Genomic DNA, 22,333 nt, shown 5'->3' on the forward strand with positions numbered 1-22,333 from the left:
GCATGATGGATAATAAGGCGCCGGTGAACAATAGGAACATCCTCCCACGCGTTCCCGGTAAAGATTAGGTTGCAGCTGCTATGCACTTCACACGAGGGCTTCGAATGACATTAAACGGCTCTTCCCTTTCCCCGCGTGTGTTTCCCGTTTTCATATATAAAAGAGACCCGTCTAGCAACTCATTTAGTTCACTTTAAGACTGCCATGGGTAGGCACCGGCAATTAAAGACACCAGAACAGCGTGAATACAATGCTCAACGAAAGGAACAAATTCGTCTTGCTGAAAATGGTCGTGTAACCAATGACGGTCTACCACAGTGACCACAAAGCGATTATCACTACCATTACTTTAAAGTATAAAGTAATGCAAACATACCCCCCCCCCCCTCTCCCCATCAGCATGCGTGGTGTTTGATACAGCTTCGCTGCACATTCACGTTCGCAGGGTGGGATGGCGACCATTTTTTGTTGTTGTTGTTGAAATCCCCTACGTAATCAGGTCATGTTGCTGCCCGTCACTTAGCCTGTTCGGTACCAGAGCGAGGGCTGCATTCCACTATCTGCTGTCAGCGCGAGCGTTGTGCACTCGCAAATTAGTGTTCCTGAAGCACCTTTCTGCAAGGTGTTGAAGCTCTTTGCACTCCTACAGACGATCATTTCTTTTTTCTTTCTTTCTCTTTCACTTTTTTTTTTAAATTTCACCTCTGTTGAGAGGTGGCCGCAATGGCTGGGATCGTACTGGCGTCCTCGAGCTGAGCCTCCGAGGTACCGCGGAAACTACACATAATAATTATTCAACAGTCAACGGCGAGCAAGCGCTTGTGCAACGTAGCTTTGTGCACGATGCATCAGCCTTTCGTAGCGTGGCTTTCAGCGCGTCGCTAATTATAACCATTCGTATCACAAATGCAGCGCTTCGTTGTATTCGATGCCGATCAACGAAGAGTCATCGTCATAATGTAATCTCTATTGTTATTTTCACGTCGTTATCGTTACATACACTTAGGGAACTATGCACTTGATTGTGGGAGCCGTTACGAAACGCCGGAGCTGTTTAAAGGGACACTAAAGTGAAACAATGAATCGGCTTAGATTGATAAATTGTACTATGAGAACTCTAACGTCATCAATCAAGGCCAAAGCTTCATTTTTAAATTTCGCGCCGAAGTCTCCGCGCGTGACATCATAGATTTCGAAGTGTATTTTTTCGTATTTTGGCGACATTGGCTCGATGAAATTTCTTGAAACTTGGTATGTTAAGTCTATGGCCCCTTCAGACGACAATGTACTTCATTTTTGCCGATTAGAAACTGCGCATGACCTAATAGACGCCTTCAAAATATATGACGTAATGGCGTTTGGTGCGGGAACTTGAAGGTGGCGTCGGTACCCACATTTTCTTCTTGCGCGTTTTCTCGCTTACCACACGCATTCTCGCAATAAGAGTGGTGTTTTCGGTATTGTGAAATTATGGTTTACTTATTCGCGAAAAATCGTTTTTCTCTTTAGTGTCTCTTTAAAGGAGTCCTGACACAAAAATTTTCGCCACACGTTTTTTTGCTGCAATGTGTTGCTGGGGGCCTGTTAGTCATAACACGGCGCATCCTTTACTGCAGCGCGCGACAGATAATTAATTACAAGCTCCTCATTACCGACACAGCCTCAGTTTCGGTTTGACAGAGCTCCAAAAACGACAAGCCGCCGGGTGCAACTATCACCACCTAGCGAGTGAAACGCTCGGTCACGTGAGCACACAGAACAGTGACGCATTTCCGCGCAGTCTGTCGTCGTCAGGCTCATCGTCGTCTGATGGCGACGATTTTCTTGCGGCGGGGATGGAAGGAATTTTCGACGTGGCGAATCACTTCAGGTTTGACCCGCTGGCGAGAAGCGATTCGTCGGGAAGTGCGTTAAAACAGAAATGGCGGCTACGGCGTCATCATAACTTGTACCGGCTGCGACGGTTACGTAGGGGAAGTAGGGGGGTCACCTCGGGTCACCTCCGAGGTGTCAATGCACCAGGTGCGGCCTATAATGCTGGATCGCGCTCGCGAACTTCAAAATTCATATAAAATACCTTCCAAGCTTTATTCGCTGTCGATATTTTGCAGATGATACACGCACGTACACGGGAATCGATCCAGCAGGCTATCTCGGCCGCGAAATTTTGTGTCAGTACCCCTTTAAAGGTCTCGGCGGAGTAACACCTGTCTCTATAAGTGAATTTCTAGCCACTGTATTGATAAGGTCTGCGAACATACTTGAAGTTATTTGTTGAAAACAACTGAGTATTACGGAGTTTAGAGTGCGGGACAGCGTAGCTGTGAGACTAATGTTTTACAATCGTCTCGATTACGTCTTACACTCGAATATTAAGAAAGAGATAGAGAGCGAGACAAATTAAGAAAAAGTCAGGGAGCTTAGTCGGTAGAGAACTTATGGTTTGTTACCCTACGATAGAGTGAAGAGAAAGAAAGAAAGAAAGAAAGAAAGAAAGAAAGAAAGAAAGAAAGAAAGAAAGAAAGAAAGAAAGAAAATCACACCATCTCCCGCTAAAGGGGACCATGAGGCGATGTGAAGCAGTGTTTCGGCATGTCGAGCCCGCGTTTCAGAGGGGGGGAGTGGTGAGGGGAAAGGTGAGAGGATAAATGGAGAGGGGGAGGGGAAGAGGGAGGGGGAAAGGGAAGGGGAAAGGAGAAGTGGAGAGAGGGAGGGGAGAGGGGAGAGAGGGAAGGTGGAGAGGGTTTGCGCATGCGCAGTAAGGGTGGTCACGCCGCACACCACCACCACCACCGGATTGAACTCCGCTATAAGATGCTTCACGTCTAAAAGACGGATACGATAGCGGTGACATGAAGTATTAACGTCCTGAGACGTATGCAAGCTTTGCGAGCAATGTTTTTATGTAAATAACATATAACTATTACTAGCGCAAACAACACCTATCAAAATTGAGGGGGTTCCGTTTACGCTGATTCCTTTGTTAATTTTGATTTCTTGACGACATTGAGTTCTGGCAGCCGGGAAAATCATTTTTTTTTTATTTTACCGGCTGCCGGTGCACACTGTCTGCCTGTAAAGCGTGCTCTGCCTCCTACTAACTGTTATTAAAGAGAAGACAGCCTAAAAGTTAAACAAACCGATTCATATATGTCTTAGTTAGTTAGTTAGTTAGTTAGTTAGTTAGTTAGTTAGTTAGTTAGTTAGTTAGTTAGTTAGTTAGTTAGTTAGTTAGTTAGTTAGTTAGTTAGTTAGTTAGTTAGTTAGTTAGTTAGTTAGTTAGTTAGTTAGTTAGTTAGTTAGTTAGTTAGTTAGTATTTGGAAAGCGCTATCGCAGACATAAGCTTTATGAAAGCATTTTTCCAGTTGAGAACGCCTGTCGAAAGCAATCTTCGTTTGCTTTTACTGCTAGCAGCCACAGCGACCCTGTTGTTGACAGTCGATCGGAAACGTTCAAAATTTTGATGAATCTGACAATATGCCTAATACCGACGCACCTATTGATAAACTTGGGGAATTTTCTGTCACTCAGTAATATTGTCTAATGCCGATGATCTTGTTGGACAGTGCGCGTTTAGTGAATTCTAAGGCTGCGTGACGAGTGCAAAATTACGCTGTTCATGTGAGGAAGCTTATGATTCGTAGTAATCCTCAGAACATTAGGTTGATGCAAGTTATAAGCTTTCATAGATGGCACTGGAATAGAGGTAAAATTTTTCACTCGTCACGTAGCATCAGCAGGCTATGGAAATTAAAAAAAAAAAACCTGAAGTTACCAATTCGTTTCAGTGTGGCAAGGAAGATATTCCTCCGTAGACTATAATTGCTGGAGTCTTTTAGTTTTCTGTGAAGCTCTCATTGCTACTTAATTCAAATCACCAAAAGTCTCTGATTTCCGTCTTACTACTACTACATTCAAAACCGCTTTCAAGAGCTGGCTATTCCATTACTGATGACTGTAATATTTTGGACACGTTTACTCTAATTTCCCGTCGATAGCAAGTATTTTGCAGATTTTCACCATGATGTGACAGCTCAACTAATTGGTTTCCTTATCAGTTTACATGTTTAAACTCAGTCTTGAACCTAAACAGAGGACTGCCTGCAGATGTAGACGGTATTATTTTTATATGCAAGTCTATATGAATATTGCGGTTCCCTCCAATTAATCTTCAAGTATCCTTAGACTCTGGTGAAGTACCAAGCTTGCACGGTCAAGTACTAAGCTTGACCATGCACGTTCGTTCACCGGTAAGAAATATAAATAATCTTGCGTTTCATTTTTGTGGGACTTTTACGAAGATGCAAGGTTCGGAATAATTAATTGATCTATTTGCTATTAACTGCTAAACAAAAATGCTGCAAGTGGAGTCTCTAGTCATGGCCGCCTGGATCATCGGCGCGCGGCGGTGTTCTTCCGGCCGTCCCATTCGGCGCGCGCCCCTTTGAAAAAAATGTAATTGAGGTAGTTCCTGTGACACAGGCTCATTCACACGGTCAGGTTGAGATTTCGAAAGTCTGGGTTGGTATAGACTGTGAATCACCTGTGGCGCATACCCGCACACCCTGGACCAAAGGATGCGGATGCGTGTATGTGTCGTACGTGACTGCTGGAAAGGAGTTCTTGATGTACGCGACAGGGAAGTCACGTTATTCATGTCATGGCCTGCGAATTGTGTTTGTCATACATTCAGGTCGTCTTATGTCAATTTCGGTATGTACCAAGCTAAGGAGACGACCACGATAACGTCAAGATGTAGGCGGCTAGTAGATAGATAGATAGATAGATAGATAGATAGATAGATAGATAGATAGATAGATAGATAGATAGATAGATAGATAGATAGATAGATAGATAGATAGATAGATAGATAGATAGATAGATAGATAGATAGATAGATAGATAGATAGATAGATAGATAGATAGATAGATAGATAGATAGATAGATAGATAGATAGATAGATAGATAGATAGATAGATAGATAGATAGATAGATAGATAGATAGATAGATAGAGACAGACAGACAGACAGACAGACAGACAGACAGACAGACAGACAGACAGACAGACAGACAGACAGACAGACAGGCAGGCAGGCAGGCAGGCAGGCAGGCAGGCAGGCAGGCAGGCAGGTAGGTAGGTAGGTAGGTAGGTAGATAGGTAGGTAGGTAGGTAGGTAAGTAGGTAGGTAGAAACGATCAAAATGCCTTTGGTTCGCTAAGAAATGCTTCGCATTTAAGAGATTAAAAAAAGAAATATAACGCACTTCGCAATATTAGAGGGTGTGTATGTATGCGAAAGCGATAGGAAACTTTCGTCAGCATGGCTAAAACATTATAAAGTTACGAGGGGCAACTGTCCAAATATGCTAGGGACAAGTAAAAGGACCGAAACCAACACAAGGCACATCAACAACTGAACTGGCATGGCGCCTGTTCTTTTCAACTTCTTTTTTCTCCATATATGCTCTTTGCCAACTAGCCAATGACTAGCTTATGGCCTAACATGCCTCTTCCGACCCATGCTGCCGGAAAATTGATGAAGGGGTCCTTTCCTATATTGGCGCCAGTACGCCTCACGGCATAAGTTAAATAAAAAGGAACAGTTCAGCTTCCTGGATAAAATCCCGGAGTGGTCGATGCAGATGACCGTGCGCGCAGCGCGTTAAGTCAGGTGGTCGACCGGGGTGGTAGTCACGGCCGCGGGGGAGGCGGGCGCGGACCTTGTGAAGACCCGGGCAGGTCTCCAGTAGGTGATCCAGCGTTGCTTCTATGGCTTCTTTCTGGTTTTCTCAAAGAACGCACAATAAGAGAACACCTAATTGCACACTTATGAGAAAGACAATGACATACAGTTTTTGTCTTTCTATTATCTCCACAGTTTCATGTAACTGCCATTGCATTCTCACTCTGAATCCACTTCTCTTTTTATTAAACGACCTTTTTTTAGCGTACTTGCTACAAGATCAGTGGTATTTTCTTGTACAAAAAAAAAAAGTTAGAAAGACCGAAAACGGACTCGCCATGGTAGCTTAGCGGCTAAAGGGCGGTGTTGCTGAGCTCGAGGACGTGGGTTCAATTTTCGGCCACGGTGGCTTCTTTGCGATGGGGACGACATGCAATAACACCCGTGCCTGGTGCACGTTGATAACCAAGTGGTCAAAATTAATCAAGAAGCCCCAAAGCGGCGTGTCTCACAATCATATGGTTTAAACTCCACAATTAGTAATACCGACAACCTATACAAAAGGGGCGTTTTTTACGCGCTCTGCATACGGTGTTATGAGGTCACGAAACTGTCTTAGGAACTCAAATCGTCAAAATCAAATTTACGTCCATCTTAAACCGCGTATTTCACGATTTGCTGGTGGATTGCCCCTTACTCTGCAATTTTTACGGCTGCAATTCGCTCATGCCTTTTTTCTTTTTCTTTTCTTTTTCTGCAGTCACGGAAAAAGAAATTCGCCAATGGTAAGTGATGACTTCTTTTCGTCTCCTTCCACCTTTTCCACTTATACTTTTGCAGGGATAAACTTCACTTTTACGCAAGAGTGAAGCTGTGATGCAAGGCTTAGGTCAACTCTCAAATGCAGGCGAACAAGCTTAGCATCAATACACGCTCAAATTACCAATTCCTTCCCGGCGGCTGTTATTTTTCTCGAGTGAATCGCCAAGCGCTGTTTGTTTAGTAGGGGCTTTACCGCGGCTGTGCACACTGCTCGGTCATGTAAGCTCGATAAGCAACTGGACGCTCTCAGACATGGCTCGAAAATTTTCCGCACACTCGATCGTTGTGCACGCACGCTGCGCTTTCCACGATCGATCAATGAGTGCACGCGAGGCTGTCGCGCCGTAAATGGAGTGTGCATAACATAATGTTGCAGAATTACTTTCGCAACGAGTCGCTGAGAAATTCCGTGGCCTTTTCTACGCCGGCGCAAATATTTAGCTTTCCAATTTGTTTGTGCTCCGCAAACAACGCTATAGCGAACGAGTAGGAGCTATGAACTTATGCAACCTAAAAAACGACGAAGCCAATTGCATTCACTTTTATAAACACGGCGACTACTCGAAACAAAACAAACCAAACATACAAAGAACATGCGACATGGCGCCGTCGTCATCGTCGTCATTGTTGTTGCTGTTGTTTTTGCTTGGATAATCTTACGTGGTCCTTAGTTGGAAGAACTGATTTATAAATGCGATATTATTTATCTTGAAACAAACTGTTTCAGGCCTATTCAGGCGAAACAAACAAACAAACAAACAAACAAACAAACAAACAAACAAAATAAAGCTGCCAAGGACGGGTTCAGGGATGTCTGGAGACCCGCACACGCATATGTTTTCGCACCACTTCAACACAATGACAGTGATATCTGTGTAGCGGGCATTCACGTGCGAAATGAAGAAGTACAAATGAAGGACCGTCTACTTTTTTTTAATAGATAGGATGTTACAGGTGGATGAGGCACAATGAAACCAAACAAAGACTATAGAGACAAGATAGTAATTTATTATTATGTAGGATGCTACACCAGCGCAACATGGCAAAGCGCCGGGACAAAATGTGTGAGAATCACAAAAAGCACTTGCGTTAGAATTGTTCGGACGAGCGAATTGTAAGCCATCTAGACGCTGAACGTGTTATTAGTGACCACAGTTGGCAATGTGGCATAGCTCAGTTACGAACGTAAAAATTTGTGAATTCGGCCCCTGAACATCCATTTGAATTTGGCGAGTTTGTTCATTTTGAAGGTACTACTTCATTCAGCATGAGTTCCAGCGCGTGAGTCATGGCAGAGTGACGCTTCGAAAAAAAGAATAGAAATGTCAGTTTCGCCGCAAGGGCGAAGCAATGAATGCGATAGCAACAAATTGGAATGTCACGCGAAGAACAGCAAGCAACTTGAAATTTGCGGAGCGCTAGTCGAGCACAAATGTTACGTAAATAACACACACAGGACGAGCGCGAACTAACAACTGTCACAGCTTGACATTAGCAGCGCGCTGCTCAAGCACAAAGAAGGACGCACGAAACGAAAGTACAGATATACACAGGACGAGGGCGAACTAACAACTGTCACATGTGTTACTTCTTTATGTTTGAGCAGCACGCTGCAAGTGTCGACTTTGCGCAACCAACTTCCCCTACTTTGGCGCTTCTAGCTAGCAGCTTACTCCTTTCGCAAACGCGGCCGCTGCAGCGAGTGAGGTGACCTTCGTGCGCTCTGTAACTTCAACGCAAACATTGCGGTGAAAGCACAAGACGTACAAACCGCCCCCCTCAGGAGATAAGCGCGCGCGCACGGACGACCACGCCCTGTAGGGCAAAGGACAGGTGGTGCAGGTAGCAGGCGCGCGCGCATCGCAACTTCGGTGAAAACCGAGCGGGGCGACGACCTCTAAAGCGCGCCCCTTCGCGCCATCTCGCTGGTGAGGCAGAGAACACGCTGGAGTGCCTCCGAGTCCTGCGTGCTGTCAGCGGTAAATGGTGTATATAAACAGCTCGCCGTTAGTATGTTGAAGGATGTATGCTCCGTGGCCGAGTCGTCTAACGCCGCATGCTGTGGAGTGAGGGGTCGCAGGTTCGAATCCCCGGTCGCGCGCTTCGAAAAATATTTCTCCTGAATTATTGTTCTTTGTAGCTTATATAAATATATATAAATATATATATATATATATATATATATATATATATATATATATACTTATATTGGCCGCGATAACGACTGTGACTGCAAAAAATATGCTTGATCCCTCTGTCATAGGGATCGGTATAACACGAAAGTGAAATGTGTCGTCACAGAAGTAGTTGATTTCTTATAGTGCATTGGTATATCAGAAGTTGTATAATGTCTATTGTTGTTTGACAGATGTAGCACCGCCTGATGTGGACGCACTCACGTTGACGCCTAGTGGAACATTTCCGTAGTGACGAATAACGCCCACGATCATGATTTAACCCCTGCGGTAGTTGAAGTTCTTATATGTGGACACCGTATATGGTGAATCCCGCGCAAACAAGGAATCAACAAGCACTTTTATTGATATGCACTCCTTCAAAGCGTCGTGAAACACGAATAGAAACGCTACGCGCGTCGTGTCTACCCTCTAGACTGGCCGTTAATTCTCACAGGGCGAGCGGGGAACGCGGTGCGACAGGCAGGCGAGCGTAAGAGAGCTATTTTTTAATATGAATGGATGGTATGAGCGAGGCGTGGGCTAAGACACCGCCTCGCTGTGTGTTAAACGAAATTACACTTCTATTGGAAACCAGCCGAATGGGACGGTCGCAGCAGCGGCGCGGCTTTTCTTTTTTTTTTTTTTGAGCCTGGTGGCACACATGTCACCACACCGTTATAAAGGGGACGCTTACAGCATCTATCCATCCAGCACTGGGAGAGGAAAGTGTGAAAGATAAAAGGCGCGTTCATGTAGGCGCCGTTATGCGTTTGGCGGTAGCTCAGTGGGCTAAAAGCCCGCCAGCCATCGTCGCGGACCAAGAGGTCATGGGTTCGACTCCTGTCAACGGAACGTTTTCTCATAGGTTTTTTGTTTGCCATTTCATGGCGTTTATCTTGCTGACGTATTTCCGTGACGGAAATACGTCATGAAAGTCTTGGTGGACCCCGGCATAAAACACTTTCGTGTTAAAAAAATAGCCGAAAGTGTCCATAATTGCTATCGCAATAAAAAAAAACGACATTCCGGCGCAGCGCGTGCTCCCTGTTTTTCGTTGTGCACTATTGGCAGCTCATCACGAAAGAAAAGAAGGAGGAAAGTGGCAAGCATTTGACAAAGGTGCGCCATGACGAAGTACGCTGCGCTAGAGTCCATGACCGTCTGCCCTGCTTAGTAGGCCAGTATATGATCGGCTTGATGAAAAAAAAGCACAACGGTATATACTTACTGCGGTAATGGCGGATTCCTCTCCGCACTAAAGCAGCGCAATTTATATATATATATATATATATATATATATATATATATATATATATATATATATATATATATATATATATATATATATATATATATATATATATATATACGTGTATGTGTGTGTTCCAACACGGCGCTACTGCAACACACATAACTTAGTTAAGTGCTTTACACAGTTTGGCCCAACATAATGTCCAAACGTAAGCAACGAGGCAAAGACACCAAAAGGAACTTTAGGTGAAGAACACATTTAATTAAAGAGGATAAAGTTTGTTAACATTAACTCCGTTCTTACATTTATATAAGATTGGAGCTGTACAAGAAAGGCTAGGGATAAAATGTTGCAAACGTTTAACGTCAAAGAATATCCGGTCCTGCGACTTTTTCGAGATATATACTGCACTAACTGCTTCATTACTAAACAAAGCAAACAGTTACATTCGCGCTATAAAGTGAGGCTAAAATAACGTAAACTCGCGGACAGAAAAGATAGAAACTGTGAGCTCGCAAAAAAAAAACTGAACGTCCTTGCAATCGAGACACACAAACAGCACTTCACGGCGCATTAGGATGTTCTCAATGCCACGCTTAAACCGAAGCCCTCAATTATGCGCTTAAGTTCGTAGCCATCAAATGTGATCGGCGTTATCGCGGTATCAGCCATCCGTGTTATTGCGTACTTTTCTATTGCGTACTTTTCAACACACGAGCGCATGCCCGTGCGTTAAACGTGTTGTTTCTCTTAAGGCGCTGTCCATAGCACCTCCGCATGCCCACGCTTGCTGTTTTTGTTCTCCATATAGGTACAAGGGCTTTGTCAAAGACTGTCCTTCAGGGCATCTCACTGAACAGGTAAGTAGAGTTTCTGAGGCATTGCTTCGGCTTGGTCTTTCATTGTTTATGCTAGTGCTTTGACGCTCTTGCATTATATTTGGGTCGTACTTAGAAAACATGACGTTTCACGAATAAAAGCATGAAACGGGCTGGCTAGACACGCTAGAATGCACCATACAGCTGCAGAGAAACAGTTTCGGACAACATGAGAGCGGATTACGAAATTCAGCTGAAGGTGACACGACCTTCTGCTGAGTTGGTTTATATGAGCTGCTTCGCAGCTCAAATAAACCAATTATAGAAAATTTTTTATTTAGTGGCACAGATAGAAATCAAAGAGACGTCTAGCATTCGTCTGAGGAATCGTAACATAACGATAACTATTTATCATTAGACGATGACTATAATAAGCAACAAGAACGGTCCCGAAAGCGCGAAGCGATAACTTTACACCTCTCCCAATGCTTTAACTTGCCAAGGCGCTGCCATGGCCCCTGGTCTGTATTTTTCCCATCCTATAATCTCTGACAATTCGCGCGAGTGATCGTGCTCGCCATCCGGATCCTTGTATCTGACGCATCATCACACACAAGCAATCTATCATTTCCAAATCAGAGACCAAATTCAGAAAGCTTTACGTTCACAGAAGCCGATTGTCCGTTTCTGGTAACTTAATTCCTCAATGTGACGATTCACTGGCATACGCTCTTACAAACCGCAACCGTTTGTAGACGCAGTAAAAAATGGTTGCGACGTTCTACTATTTTTTTGTGTTTTACGTCGACTGACTTTCACTTTGCATATGCAGCAGAGTACAGCCCTTGCAGAGTCTTGCAGTTACGAAACAAAGGGTGACGATTAAATGTGCGGGAATAAAATAATACTTCCGTGTTTTTTTTCTAATTTCCTTTCCCGTGAACCCATATTTATTATTGAGCTCACAAAGGAATTTTAGTAACGTTCCTGCTACCATCTTGTATCTTCCTTACGCTTCTTGTTCTTATTAGGGAGCTTTCGAATAGCATACGCAAAGCTAGCGTTAGCGTTTGCGGCCCGCTATTTCCGTCACTTAACGGGAGCCCGCAAGCGGTTAGCCTACGACGCCTGCGCAGTTGCGCGAAAAGCCAACGCAATGCTTTGCGTACGCTCTTTGAAAACTGCCTATTTTTTTTTTTTTCATTCTGCCCTCGCGCGTTAGAACTCCTGGATTTATAGAGTTTCATACTATAAAAACTAGAAGGCAATCTGGCGCTGCGATCGTTCAACCACCACGGAATGACGGGAAGTTCAGGCACGGCCGTGGTTCAGGTTTCGGATCGGAAAGTGTGTTACCAAACTGTCTGCCACTCTCATTTCTACAGTTTCAGTTTCGTTCCGCGCACAGCAACTGTATCGTGCCGGAATGCGTACGGTGTTCTCTAGCGTGGGTTTGGGGTGCGGTGCAAACCACTCAAACCACTCAAAGGGGCTGAAGCGCGTTAGATGACTTGTTAGTGTTTTTCTCAGAGACACAACAGTTGTCACTCGGTATAGCATATTCACTTGCGTAAATAAATGAGGCTTACTTTCGAGAGAAAAACGCGCGTTTGCTTTCACTGTTGTAAAAAGGAATAATTCATTATTTGGCAACGCCAAATATGGAACACAATTGCAGAGCTAAGCATATCCTGGTGGTTGAAATTGTCCCGAATTCACTTCTACCTCGTGGTCACTTAAACATTCTCCATAAAGTTTTACATATGGAAGAATGAAGCAAATTTTAATTGGAAATAACTCCATATCACTTTGTTTAGAGCTCAGTAAACAAGCGTCGCGAATCTGAAGAACAAAATGCACCCATAGTAGATCCGAAGCCTGTAATTCCTATAATTGCAATGGTGGTTGAAGCACCACTCAAGGAGCCTGTATAGACACTAGCGCCAGATTGCCCTCTAGTTTTTAAAGCATGAAATTCTATGCCTGGATCTATCTGAGTGTCCGTAACTAGCTAGGGTAAGATGAAAAGACTATCTATCTATCTATCTATCTATCTATCTATCGATAGATAGATAGATAGATAGATAGATAGATAGATAGATAGATAGATAGATAGATAGATAGATAGATAGATAGATAGATAGATAGATAGATAGATAGATAGATAGATAGATAGATAGATAGATCCGATCGACCGACCTACCCATGGTCCATCCATCTATCAATCAAATCCGTTTCACTCACATACGCGCATGCTCCCGTAATACAAAAAAGAAGGGAAACGTTCTAATACCACTGTTGTTTATTTAGGCTACGTCTTCTAGCAGCACAACGTTAGCGCTGTCTTGTCTTCGTTCATTCGCTTCACATTCCCGTTAAATTCTTGACAGCGTCGTGCACACGTGCGCGTAACTCAGAAGATTGCCGTTACGCAACCATTCGCATCGAAAATGCACTCGCGAAGAGCAGGTTGCGCAAGCTCTTGTTTTAGTATCCCGCCCGTTTTCCGTGTGGGCTCGAAGAACTGTTTATGTTTCCAGATAAACCGTGCTCGCTCTTTGGAAAGCTGTGTGCTGACATTGTATCAAAAGACGCGCAAGCTGTGCTCTGGTACTCACGATTCCTGTTATTTCTCGGCCAAAACTTAAGAAAAGCACCACCTACAAGGAGTATTCGTTTTACTGTGGTATTGTTTTTTTTTTTACCTGCTATATTTGCCAACCTTTGCATTTTAGACGCAGTGTCCGAATTCGTTCGCTACTTATGTAAGACAGCGTTTGCGCAATCGCTCCCGAAGAAAACGCTAACGCTGACTTCATAAGAAAAGGATGACTTTTTAAAATTGCTCGTCGGAGTCTGTCTGTATTCGGGTTGTCCTTGCTCCACATTAGTACGAGTACCTGACAGCCGAAGTATTACAAACTTGTTAGTTACGTGAGAACGCGTCTAGTATAGATGTAAAATATGACATATCCGTCTACATGAAAAATATGCTGGTCTGATGTACTCGAGATGAACCTATCGAACGAACCCGGTACGTGCGGGAAATGAGACTTTTCTTGAAGAAAATTAGGAAAAAGATTATTGGTGTTTATCGAGGGCTCACTTCTGGCCTCGGTACGACATATCTGAAGGATTTAGCGCAGAATTATGAAGACGGGACAAGTAGGGAGACTAGCGCCTGTGTACGTGTTCTCTCTGCTTGTCCCGTCTTCATAATTCTGCGCTAAACCCTTCAGTTATTGGTGTTGATGCTTTGTCGACATTCAGGCACCTCTGTATGTATTAACAGGCGACCGTGAGGAATCATTTAGAATTATCGGAATTTCTGCGTTCACATCTTGAATCTCACGTCGTGAGAAATTAAAGCGCCTTTCATTTCTTTTTTGTAGAATTACTCCGGCCGAGGACTCACGTCTAGCTTGGCGATTCGCCGTATAAGCTTCTTGTCTATCGCACAGCAGTAACAGTCGGTGTATTTTTTTACATAAGCTGCCAATATAACATTTCAAGCCCTCCAGGTTGGAACTTCCCTTGCGCAGAACGCAAGCGTATGATCCGTGTTTCTCAGTTACCTTAAGTATGCTACGTGTTCGCCTCGCGCCACTTGTATTCACTCGCTGCCTCTCTTACCGCAGGGATTCCTGAGGATATACAAGCTTTTCTTCCCCCAGGGAGATCCTTCTAAGTTTACTTCGCTCATTTTCCGGGTCTTCGACGAGAACAAGGTAAGAGACAGTCAGCGGGAAAAAAAAAAAGCTACTAACGCTTCCAAATATCAAAATATAGTGCAGAAACAACTAAATCTTTATTACACAAGCTACCTCAATCAGAAAAAAAAATTATTCGCCTACAGGACAACACGGACAGCTGCTTGATCCCAAATACCCCATTTCTTTTTTTTTAATTTTAATATAAGTTTATAAGTTGTAGGGACACTCCAGGCTAATTATAGTCGTGGGGGCACCACTATCACGGCCGCCATATATACGGTTATGGTGGTAGTGAAAGCGGCGGTGGCGTTGCAGCAGGCAGGCTTAGTCTAGCATACAGCCGGTGATCGTTCCACCTGAGCCTTCCATGGTTGTTAGTAATCTTGCTTTCGCTGTTAATAGTTCGTTTTCCGTGCGAGACTAGCATTATTTTTTAACTGTTTAGTATAGGAAGATAATTTGCAAGAATTTCACTCATACTTCAGTGGTCATGCTCACGCTTTGCGAATGGCACCAGCTATTTGAGTGCGTGTTCTCGCAACTCCGAGTCGCATGACAAAGCTTACCATATCTCTCTAAAGGGTGTCAAGGTTTATAAAGCGGTCAAAGTCAGTCTATAAGGATGCTAAGCTTTTTATAATGTCTTGGTGTGCTATTAGAAGAAACAGTTAGAAGTATTTAACAATTACCACTCTGCGGAGCAAGTGACAGGATCTTTTACTATGTGACCGCAGAAGTGTCAAGATTAATTTAGAATGCTCTGGACAAGTAATAAACTTTAAAAAAAATCAAATGAAAAAGTTTGGAGGTTCTAGAAAATTCGGCCCCTTTCATCTGCTATAAGGGTGTTTTTTCTAGAAAATACATATTTTTTGTAAAAAATCTATGACAGTCAGGCTCCTGTCGTTTTCGCACACGAATGCTATGTCGAGGCGGAAATGCTTTGCCGCCACTAAAATGACATTGACGCGACTAATTAACAAAAGCTATTTAATTAACCTTTTAATTTTTTGCTTGAGGGCAGTCGGTTATATTAGAAAGTGGTAGTGCGTGACAATTTATGGCATACCCATTTTATAGAAATCACAAAAGTTGCGCGTAAGTCGAGGTATTCATTATCGAATTCTTAGCGCGATATTGAAACTGACGGCGCCCGGCGCGCAAAAAACGCGGCCTCTTTGTTACATAAGACCGGAACTACACGGGAAAATGAAGTGACGAACTTGAATTAAGGCGCGCCGAATCACTGTGAGCTTCCCGGACACGTCCCGGACGGCTCCGGACGGCCCTGCATGCCGGCGCTGCATTCGTTTTTCTCGGGAACCACCTGCAAGCTCCGCCCACTGGTCCGGGACCGCTAGAAAGCATGTTCGTTTTTCGCGTACCTGGCGGCCTGCACACGGCTCGGGACTGCCCGAACGATTTCTTTCTGGAAGCTGGCAATTTTCGACGTGCTCTTGCTCTCGCTTTTCTTTTCTGTCCGCTTCTCGCGCGTTTCCGGATTTCGCGTTGTTTGCGCATCCAATTCTTCTTGTTGTCTGCGTTGTGAGCCGCGTCGAGCAAGTGCGTATTTCTTAAGGTCGTGGAAACACGCGCGGTGCTTTCCAGAAAAAAAAAATAGCGAAGGAACACCCACGCGCGTCTTCGATGCGCGCGCGTCAGTATAGTTATGGCAAGAGAGACAGAGAGAAATGTAATGCGGAAAGGCAGGGAGGTTAACCAGAAAACATATCTGGTTTGCTACCCTGCACTGGGGAAGGGGAGACAGAAAAGTTAGAAAGAGAGGGATGGGATAGGGAGAGAGGGAAGCACACACACACACACACACACACACACACACACACACACACACACACACACACACACACACACACACACACACACACACACACACACACACACACACACACACACACACACACACACACACACACACACACACACACACACACAACAAGGCAGGTCGCTCGCAGAAACTTCATCAGCGCCTTCGTTGCTTTCTGGCGTGAAGCTCGATCTTTCCGACATTCCAAGATTGACTGCTCAGAAAGCGGCTGGTCGTCGAGGCGAGCAAATACTGCTGAGAGGGACTGTCTCTCGGAGCTGTACTGAGCGCACTGACATAAAATATGTTCAATGGTTTCGTCATTGCCGCAACGGTCACATGCAGCGCTGTCTGTCATTCCGATGCGGCAAGCAAAGGCGTTCGTAAAAGACAACCCAAGCCACATGCGGCAGAGAAGGGTCGTCTCGGATCGGGGTAGGCCAGATGGAATAGTGAGTCGTAGGCATGGATCCAGGCGGTGAAGACGGGTGTGGAGAAAACCGGGCGTGTTCCACATAGACCTTGCGACATCATGCGCAAGTGTATTAATCTTTACTGCTGCGTCGCTTCTTGATAGTGGGATAGGATCCATCACGCCATTTTCGTGAGCATTCTTAGCTGCATCGTCGGCATGCTCGTTACCGATGATGCCGCGGTGGCCCGGCAACCACTGAAAAGTTATGGTAAGTGTGCCACAACGGAAATAGGTATCATTCATGATCTAACCGCCGTTGGGATCGTGATTAGGTTGGCGTTGTGGCCGGTGTTGCAGCCATAGATGGAGCAGACGGCGTGGCAGAGGCCATAGCGTACGCGGCCAGCATTTCAAGCGTGCACTGCGCAGACAGCCCGAGGGCGCTCGGGACTTTGGTATCACGTGATAATGGCGTCATGTGACGTATAGTCGGATACAACTTAACAAGTCCGGAGAGGCCCCACCCAGACGGCCGAAGCGCAGCAGCCGATCCCCTCCGCGACTAAAGAAGTCCTCCCGCTCGTGCAGTCGGCAATGTTCTCCGAAGGCGGGGTCACCGGCCGTCCGGCTCGTGACATCAGTCTGGTGTGCGCGCCCATTGGTGCAGGCTCGTGTGCACCCGCCTTTGAGGAGGAAATGCCGCGGACTTCTAAAGTTGTATCCGACTATTGTTACCTATCAGCCGAGGTAGCCGAGGCGTCCGCGGGCCGCCGGCGACTGGTCCGGGACTTGGTAAATCGAAGACGCTCACAATCTGGCCATGAAAATCGGCAAGCATCCTGAAATACACAAGTAGACAGCTTATTATTTGGATGTCATGTGTGCTGTTTATCGGTTTCTTTCTTGAACTGTAAACAGGCGAGAAGAAGCGCCGCGGTGGCTGCCCTAATTTTTATGCTGCACAGAGTAAGAAAAGGTTGATATTGCGGTTTTCTTGCGCACAGCTCGAAACAAACAGATAAGCACCCAAACACCGCGAAGGTAAGACGATCCGCTGGCGCAATTGAGATGACTTGCCGCTTTTCACGAAAAGATACGGCCACGACGCGCCTTCATTCAAAATTTCTCACTTCCTTGTCACAAGTAGTTCCGGTCTGACGTAACAGTGTGGTCGCGTTTCGTGCGCGTCGGGCGCGATCAGTTTCGATACCTCCCATAATATTCGGTGATGAATGTCGAAATATGCGGAACTTTTGTGATTTCTGAAAAATGGGTATGTCATAAATTGTGATGTGCTACAACGTTTTAATATAAACAACTGCCCTAAAGTGAATAATTAAAAAAATTCGGCAGATCCGACGTACCGTGGGAGTCGATGTTATGCGAAGCATGCGGCGGGTAGATGACTGTGGCGTAACTTTTTTGCTGAGCGACACGTTACAAAATGGTGCTAAAGATTTGTATAAATTTTATACGCACACATATATGTTGAAGAGCCGCATATGTGTTATATAACCAGTTGTTTACGGTTGGGTAACGCTGCCAATGGCAACGTGGGTATGACCAACACCAGAAGCGGTAAGCTGATATGTAGAGTACGTGTCCCGAGAACGCACGCACGTTTCACGAACCCGTGTGATGTGTGCAAGTAGTTCTTGACAGTTGTTGAACAAGGGCATCATCACCGTGATCATTGAGCACCAGCAGCTGGTCATGACTTGTTATAGGATCCGGTCGTGATCGTGGCGACGAGGGGCCCATGTGTAGTGAAGTGTGTGGTATAGTAGAGCTGTTGGAATTCGTGGATGCCTCGGTCATTTCGTCGACAAATTGTCTGTCGACAGAGCCGGCGACATGTCGGAACCTGAAGCCACCCTTTGCGTTGGTGAGGTACAGGCCGTCGAGGCTGGTAGGCCTGGATAGTGCTACGTAGACCAACATCAGTGGATGGTGTTTGTCGTATTTGTAGACTACCTGGGCGTATGTGGCCTACGTAGCCTAGTCTACAAAGCGGCTGTCAATCAATCTGGCATCATCCTCGGTCAGCATGAGGCCATCGCCCAGCCTCGTAAGAAATGAAGGGGACACTGCGTCGTTCTGGCGGACTAAGTGCACTTTACGGTGCGGTGATGTGGATATCATAAGTAACTTTCGTTAATGTATTCCTCCGGGGTCGAGCAATGCTTCAGTATAGCTTGGTGAATCAATCATAGGAATACAAACGTAATGTTTATCAGACTGCTATAAAAGCGGAGCCAACACTGGAACTACAGATGTTAATCTGATATGACGCCTGTATCGTAGGAGTATCATGTAGTGCTTATTGCTTTCTTGTATAATTAGATAGCCAGCACCACAACCACAATTGACGTTGCACCGATATTACGCCTGCGTAGGCTGTTTTTACAAACCAATTTATAGACCTGGCGTGGCTCAGTGGTAGAATACCTGATTGCCACGCAGAATGCTTGGGTTCGACTCCTGCTAGGATCCTAATTTTCATTCTTTCCATTCGTTGAGTCAACGCTGCCGATGTTGGTTTTCCGTAACGCTATAGCATTTAAGTTAACAATGTCTGTTCTCGCCGTTCCTGGGTAGATATAAACTGTCAATCACCTGTGGCGCATACCCGTACACCGCGGCCCGTGGTAAACGGGTATGTGCCACACGTGTCTAGTGGAAAGGGTTTGACGACGTACGCGACAAGATTTTAACGTTATTCATGTCATGACCCGGCAGTCATATTCGTCAAATCCTCTTACCCTCCCATGCAAATTTTGGTCTACACCAAGTTAAGGAGGTGATCATGAGAGCACCCAGACGTAGGCGGCTAGATAGATAGATAGATAGATAGATACGTAGATAGAAACGCTCAAAGTGCCAGAGGTTCGCTAAGAAATGCTTCGCATTTAAAAGGTAATTGTCAAACTTTTGTTAATTTCTCACATCAGTGTCCTTTCAGCTCGGGCAGAGTATTTCCCCTTCGACGTAGAGTTCGTGCGCGAGAACGACAGGAGCCTTGCTGTCATAGTATTTTTATAAAAAACTTGTACTGCCTCAAAAACACCCTGTATATTGCGCAATAACCTTCCACGATATATAGGCAACCGGAAAGACAAAGCCTGCCTGCGTGTCTATCAACTTGTGTGTGTAGGCCCTTAGCGCGTGGCGGTCGCAGGGCTCTCAAACCTGATAGGTGTGACAAAATTATTTGTTTCCCCAGTGCACTGCCTCAACGGGCAACGCCGATATGGTATCCCTCGTCCGCTTATCGCTGTCATGAACCATCACACCTGTCGTTTTCGGTGGCGCAAGAGGGACCGATCACTCGTGTGAGTTCAGCGTCGCTGCCGCATATAACTATCTCAGTCGCACGCGCAGCGCTCTTGGTTAAAAAGTCACTTATTCATGCGTGGCGTCACATCTGAGCGCTCTTGGGAGTGCCAACAAGTGGTCCGCCGTTTTTTTTTTCTTATTTATTGTAGAGACGTCGTCGTGTGTGATGCATTCTTTTATGTACTAGGAATGCGGTATTGTTCTTGCATTTTCTTTAACGTGTTTCTCTAGCACCCATATTATCCATGTCGCCAACTGGCGCTAACATCGGAAGAGTCATTTCATTATTGTTTTAGCAATTTCACCTGAAAACTCGTTGTCTGAGTCGATCTGAAGCCAACGTTCAGCTCTGAATTGCCGTCCGCTGAGTCGATCTCAATCTGGCGGCTGTGTGCGCAGCTGTGAATGGGGGCTGGGCGGAAAGGGCGGCGATGGTGAAATGGCACTTGTAAGTAAACACACATAAAAGTGTTCCGACTATGGGTTTCGACCTCTGAGCCTCAAGTGTCGAAGCCCGATGCCTTAACAATTACGCCAAAGACGTATGCATCATCAGGAAGAACGGAGCGCTTTTAAGAATGTCCCGCATTCAGACGCTTGGCGTGTTTTCCACAGCGATGACGGTTGTCCTCGTGCAAGCCAGCGTGTTAAAGGGAAACTGAAGCACTTAAAAAATGACTTTGGAGCGCGTAATCACAGTTTGATCCATACTGAAATCGAAAATCGACGTGCGAGTTCTCAAAAGTGAACACAAATAGCTTTTTTTTTTCTTGCGAAAGACAGCGGGTGCGGCTGCAGGGCTTCTCAAGATGCTGAGAGAACGCGGTGACGTCATCTTCTGTATGCCGCGTCATCTGCAACAGCAGCACTGTTCGAGTGTGGCCTCCGCGATGAGCTCCGGCAATGGCGCGCAGACGGAGCTAGTCACGGAGGCCACAGTATATGTGCGCTGTTTTATCGTAACAGCTTGCACAGTGCCTACACATGCTGAGGATCACCACTGGGATGCAAAGTGGCCCCCGTGGCTTCCACTTCGCTGTGAATTGTTGGGATATCTGCGCTCTCTTTATTGTTGGTACCCAGTAAATGGTAAAATATACATCTACACACTTTCTACACAGCCACGAGTCGATATACACCATGAAGAGCCAGTCCGCCAAACTTGTGAGATCGATCGGTCATTTTTACAAGTGTAGGCCTGGCAAGGCACGTCGGCAATAGAACAAGGCAGGCATACGTGTGTTTCCTTCAGCAGCCTTGACACGATATGCCGGATGGCGCAACGCCCGCCGAAGTTTGCTTTGCGTTTCTCTTCCCGTATGTGCGGCACTTCGCATATAAAGTTGAAGCTCGATTTAAAGAACTGATGACAGTGCTCAAATTCGTTAAATCTAGAAGTTGCTAGAATCGAGAAAGGAATTTTTCGCTCCTTCGACATCTAAAACTGACGCGCGTAGCGGCACCCGAAAGCTATCGCGGCATTTTATTTGCCACTAACACATGCCTACGCGTGTAGAGCCCGCGAGGATAGAGCGAACATGGAGCCTCCCATGTCCGGGCAATATAGGCGAGGGAGACTTGCGTGAAGCTGTTACAAGGTGCCAATATGCAAAGACGGGGAGAACGAATGTAGTGGTTGTGCTAGTAAGCAAAGCAAGAAAATTGCAAGGAGACGATATATCCCATTTGCCGTATAAACCTTTAATTAACGCATTTACAGGGACAACAAACCACCACTACCTGCGCCATATTGTACGTAAAAGCGCTGCCGACTGTTCGTTGTTCCGTTGTTCCGAGCATGGGTGCGGCGTGCACCCTCGTCAAAATAAAACCATGTTCGGGACAAGGGAGGCCAGATGTTTTAACGCGGTAGCGTTACATCGCACTCCCGAAGAAAAGCCCGTCTGTGTGAAAATTAGAAAGAAATTGCTGAATTTTTTTACTCTCTTGTTTCAGGAAAAACTTCGTTAAATTGGGTTTAGTGTCAGATACCTTCGTTATTTCGAGATGATGAAAGCATTGAACTCTGTGGGTACCTGCCGGGAAATGAAAATTTCTTCGTTAGATCGGGAAATTCGTAAAATGGGGTTTCGTTAGATCCAGTTTTAGCTGTACCCTAAACTAAAACGTCATGTAGTCGCGCACAACGTAACGTTATGCGAACTGCTCGCGCTGAACATACCCCGTACGCTTTTCTAAAAGTGCCGATATCCGTCGACGTCAAGTATCAGCCGCGTGAGCTCGTATACATTGCGTCCTCAAATCCGCCTCGCAACATGCAACATAATC

At 45.4% G+C, this 22,333-nt stretch overlaps 1 protein-coding gene across 1 annotated transcript in view; it reads left to right on the top strand.

Moving 5' to 3' along the window:
- LOC119400186 (frequenin-1) overlaps positions 1-22,333 on the top strand; it is a 335,183-nt gene that overhangs the window by 253,469 nt on the left and 59,381 nt on the right. Inside the window, exons 2-4 of the mRNA XM_037667189.2 lie at positions 6,447-6,471; positions 10,749-10,797; positions 14,394-14,483. Of these exons, the coding sequence (XP_037523117.1) occupies positions 6,447-6,471; positions 10,749-10,797; positions 14,394-14,483 (164 nt within the window). The remainder of the gene's footprint in view (positions 1-6,446; positions 6,472-10,748; positions 10,798-14,393; positions 14,484-22,333) is intronic.

Source organism: Rhipicephalus sanguineus, chromosome 1, assembly GCF_013339695.2.
Source record: "Rhipicephalus sanguineus isolate Rsan-2018 chromosome 1, BIME_Rsan_1.4, whole genome shotgun sequence".
Classification (NCBI taxonomy): domain Eukaryota; kingdom Metazoa; phylum Arthropoda; class Arachnida; order Ixodida; family Ixodidae; genus Rhipicephalus; species Rhipicephalus sanguineus.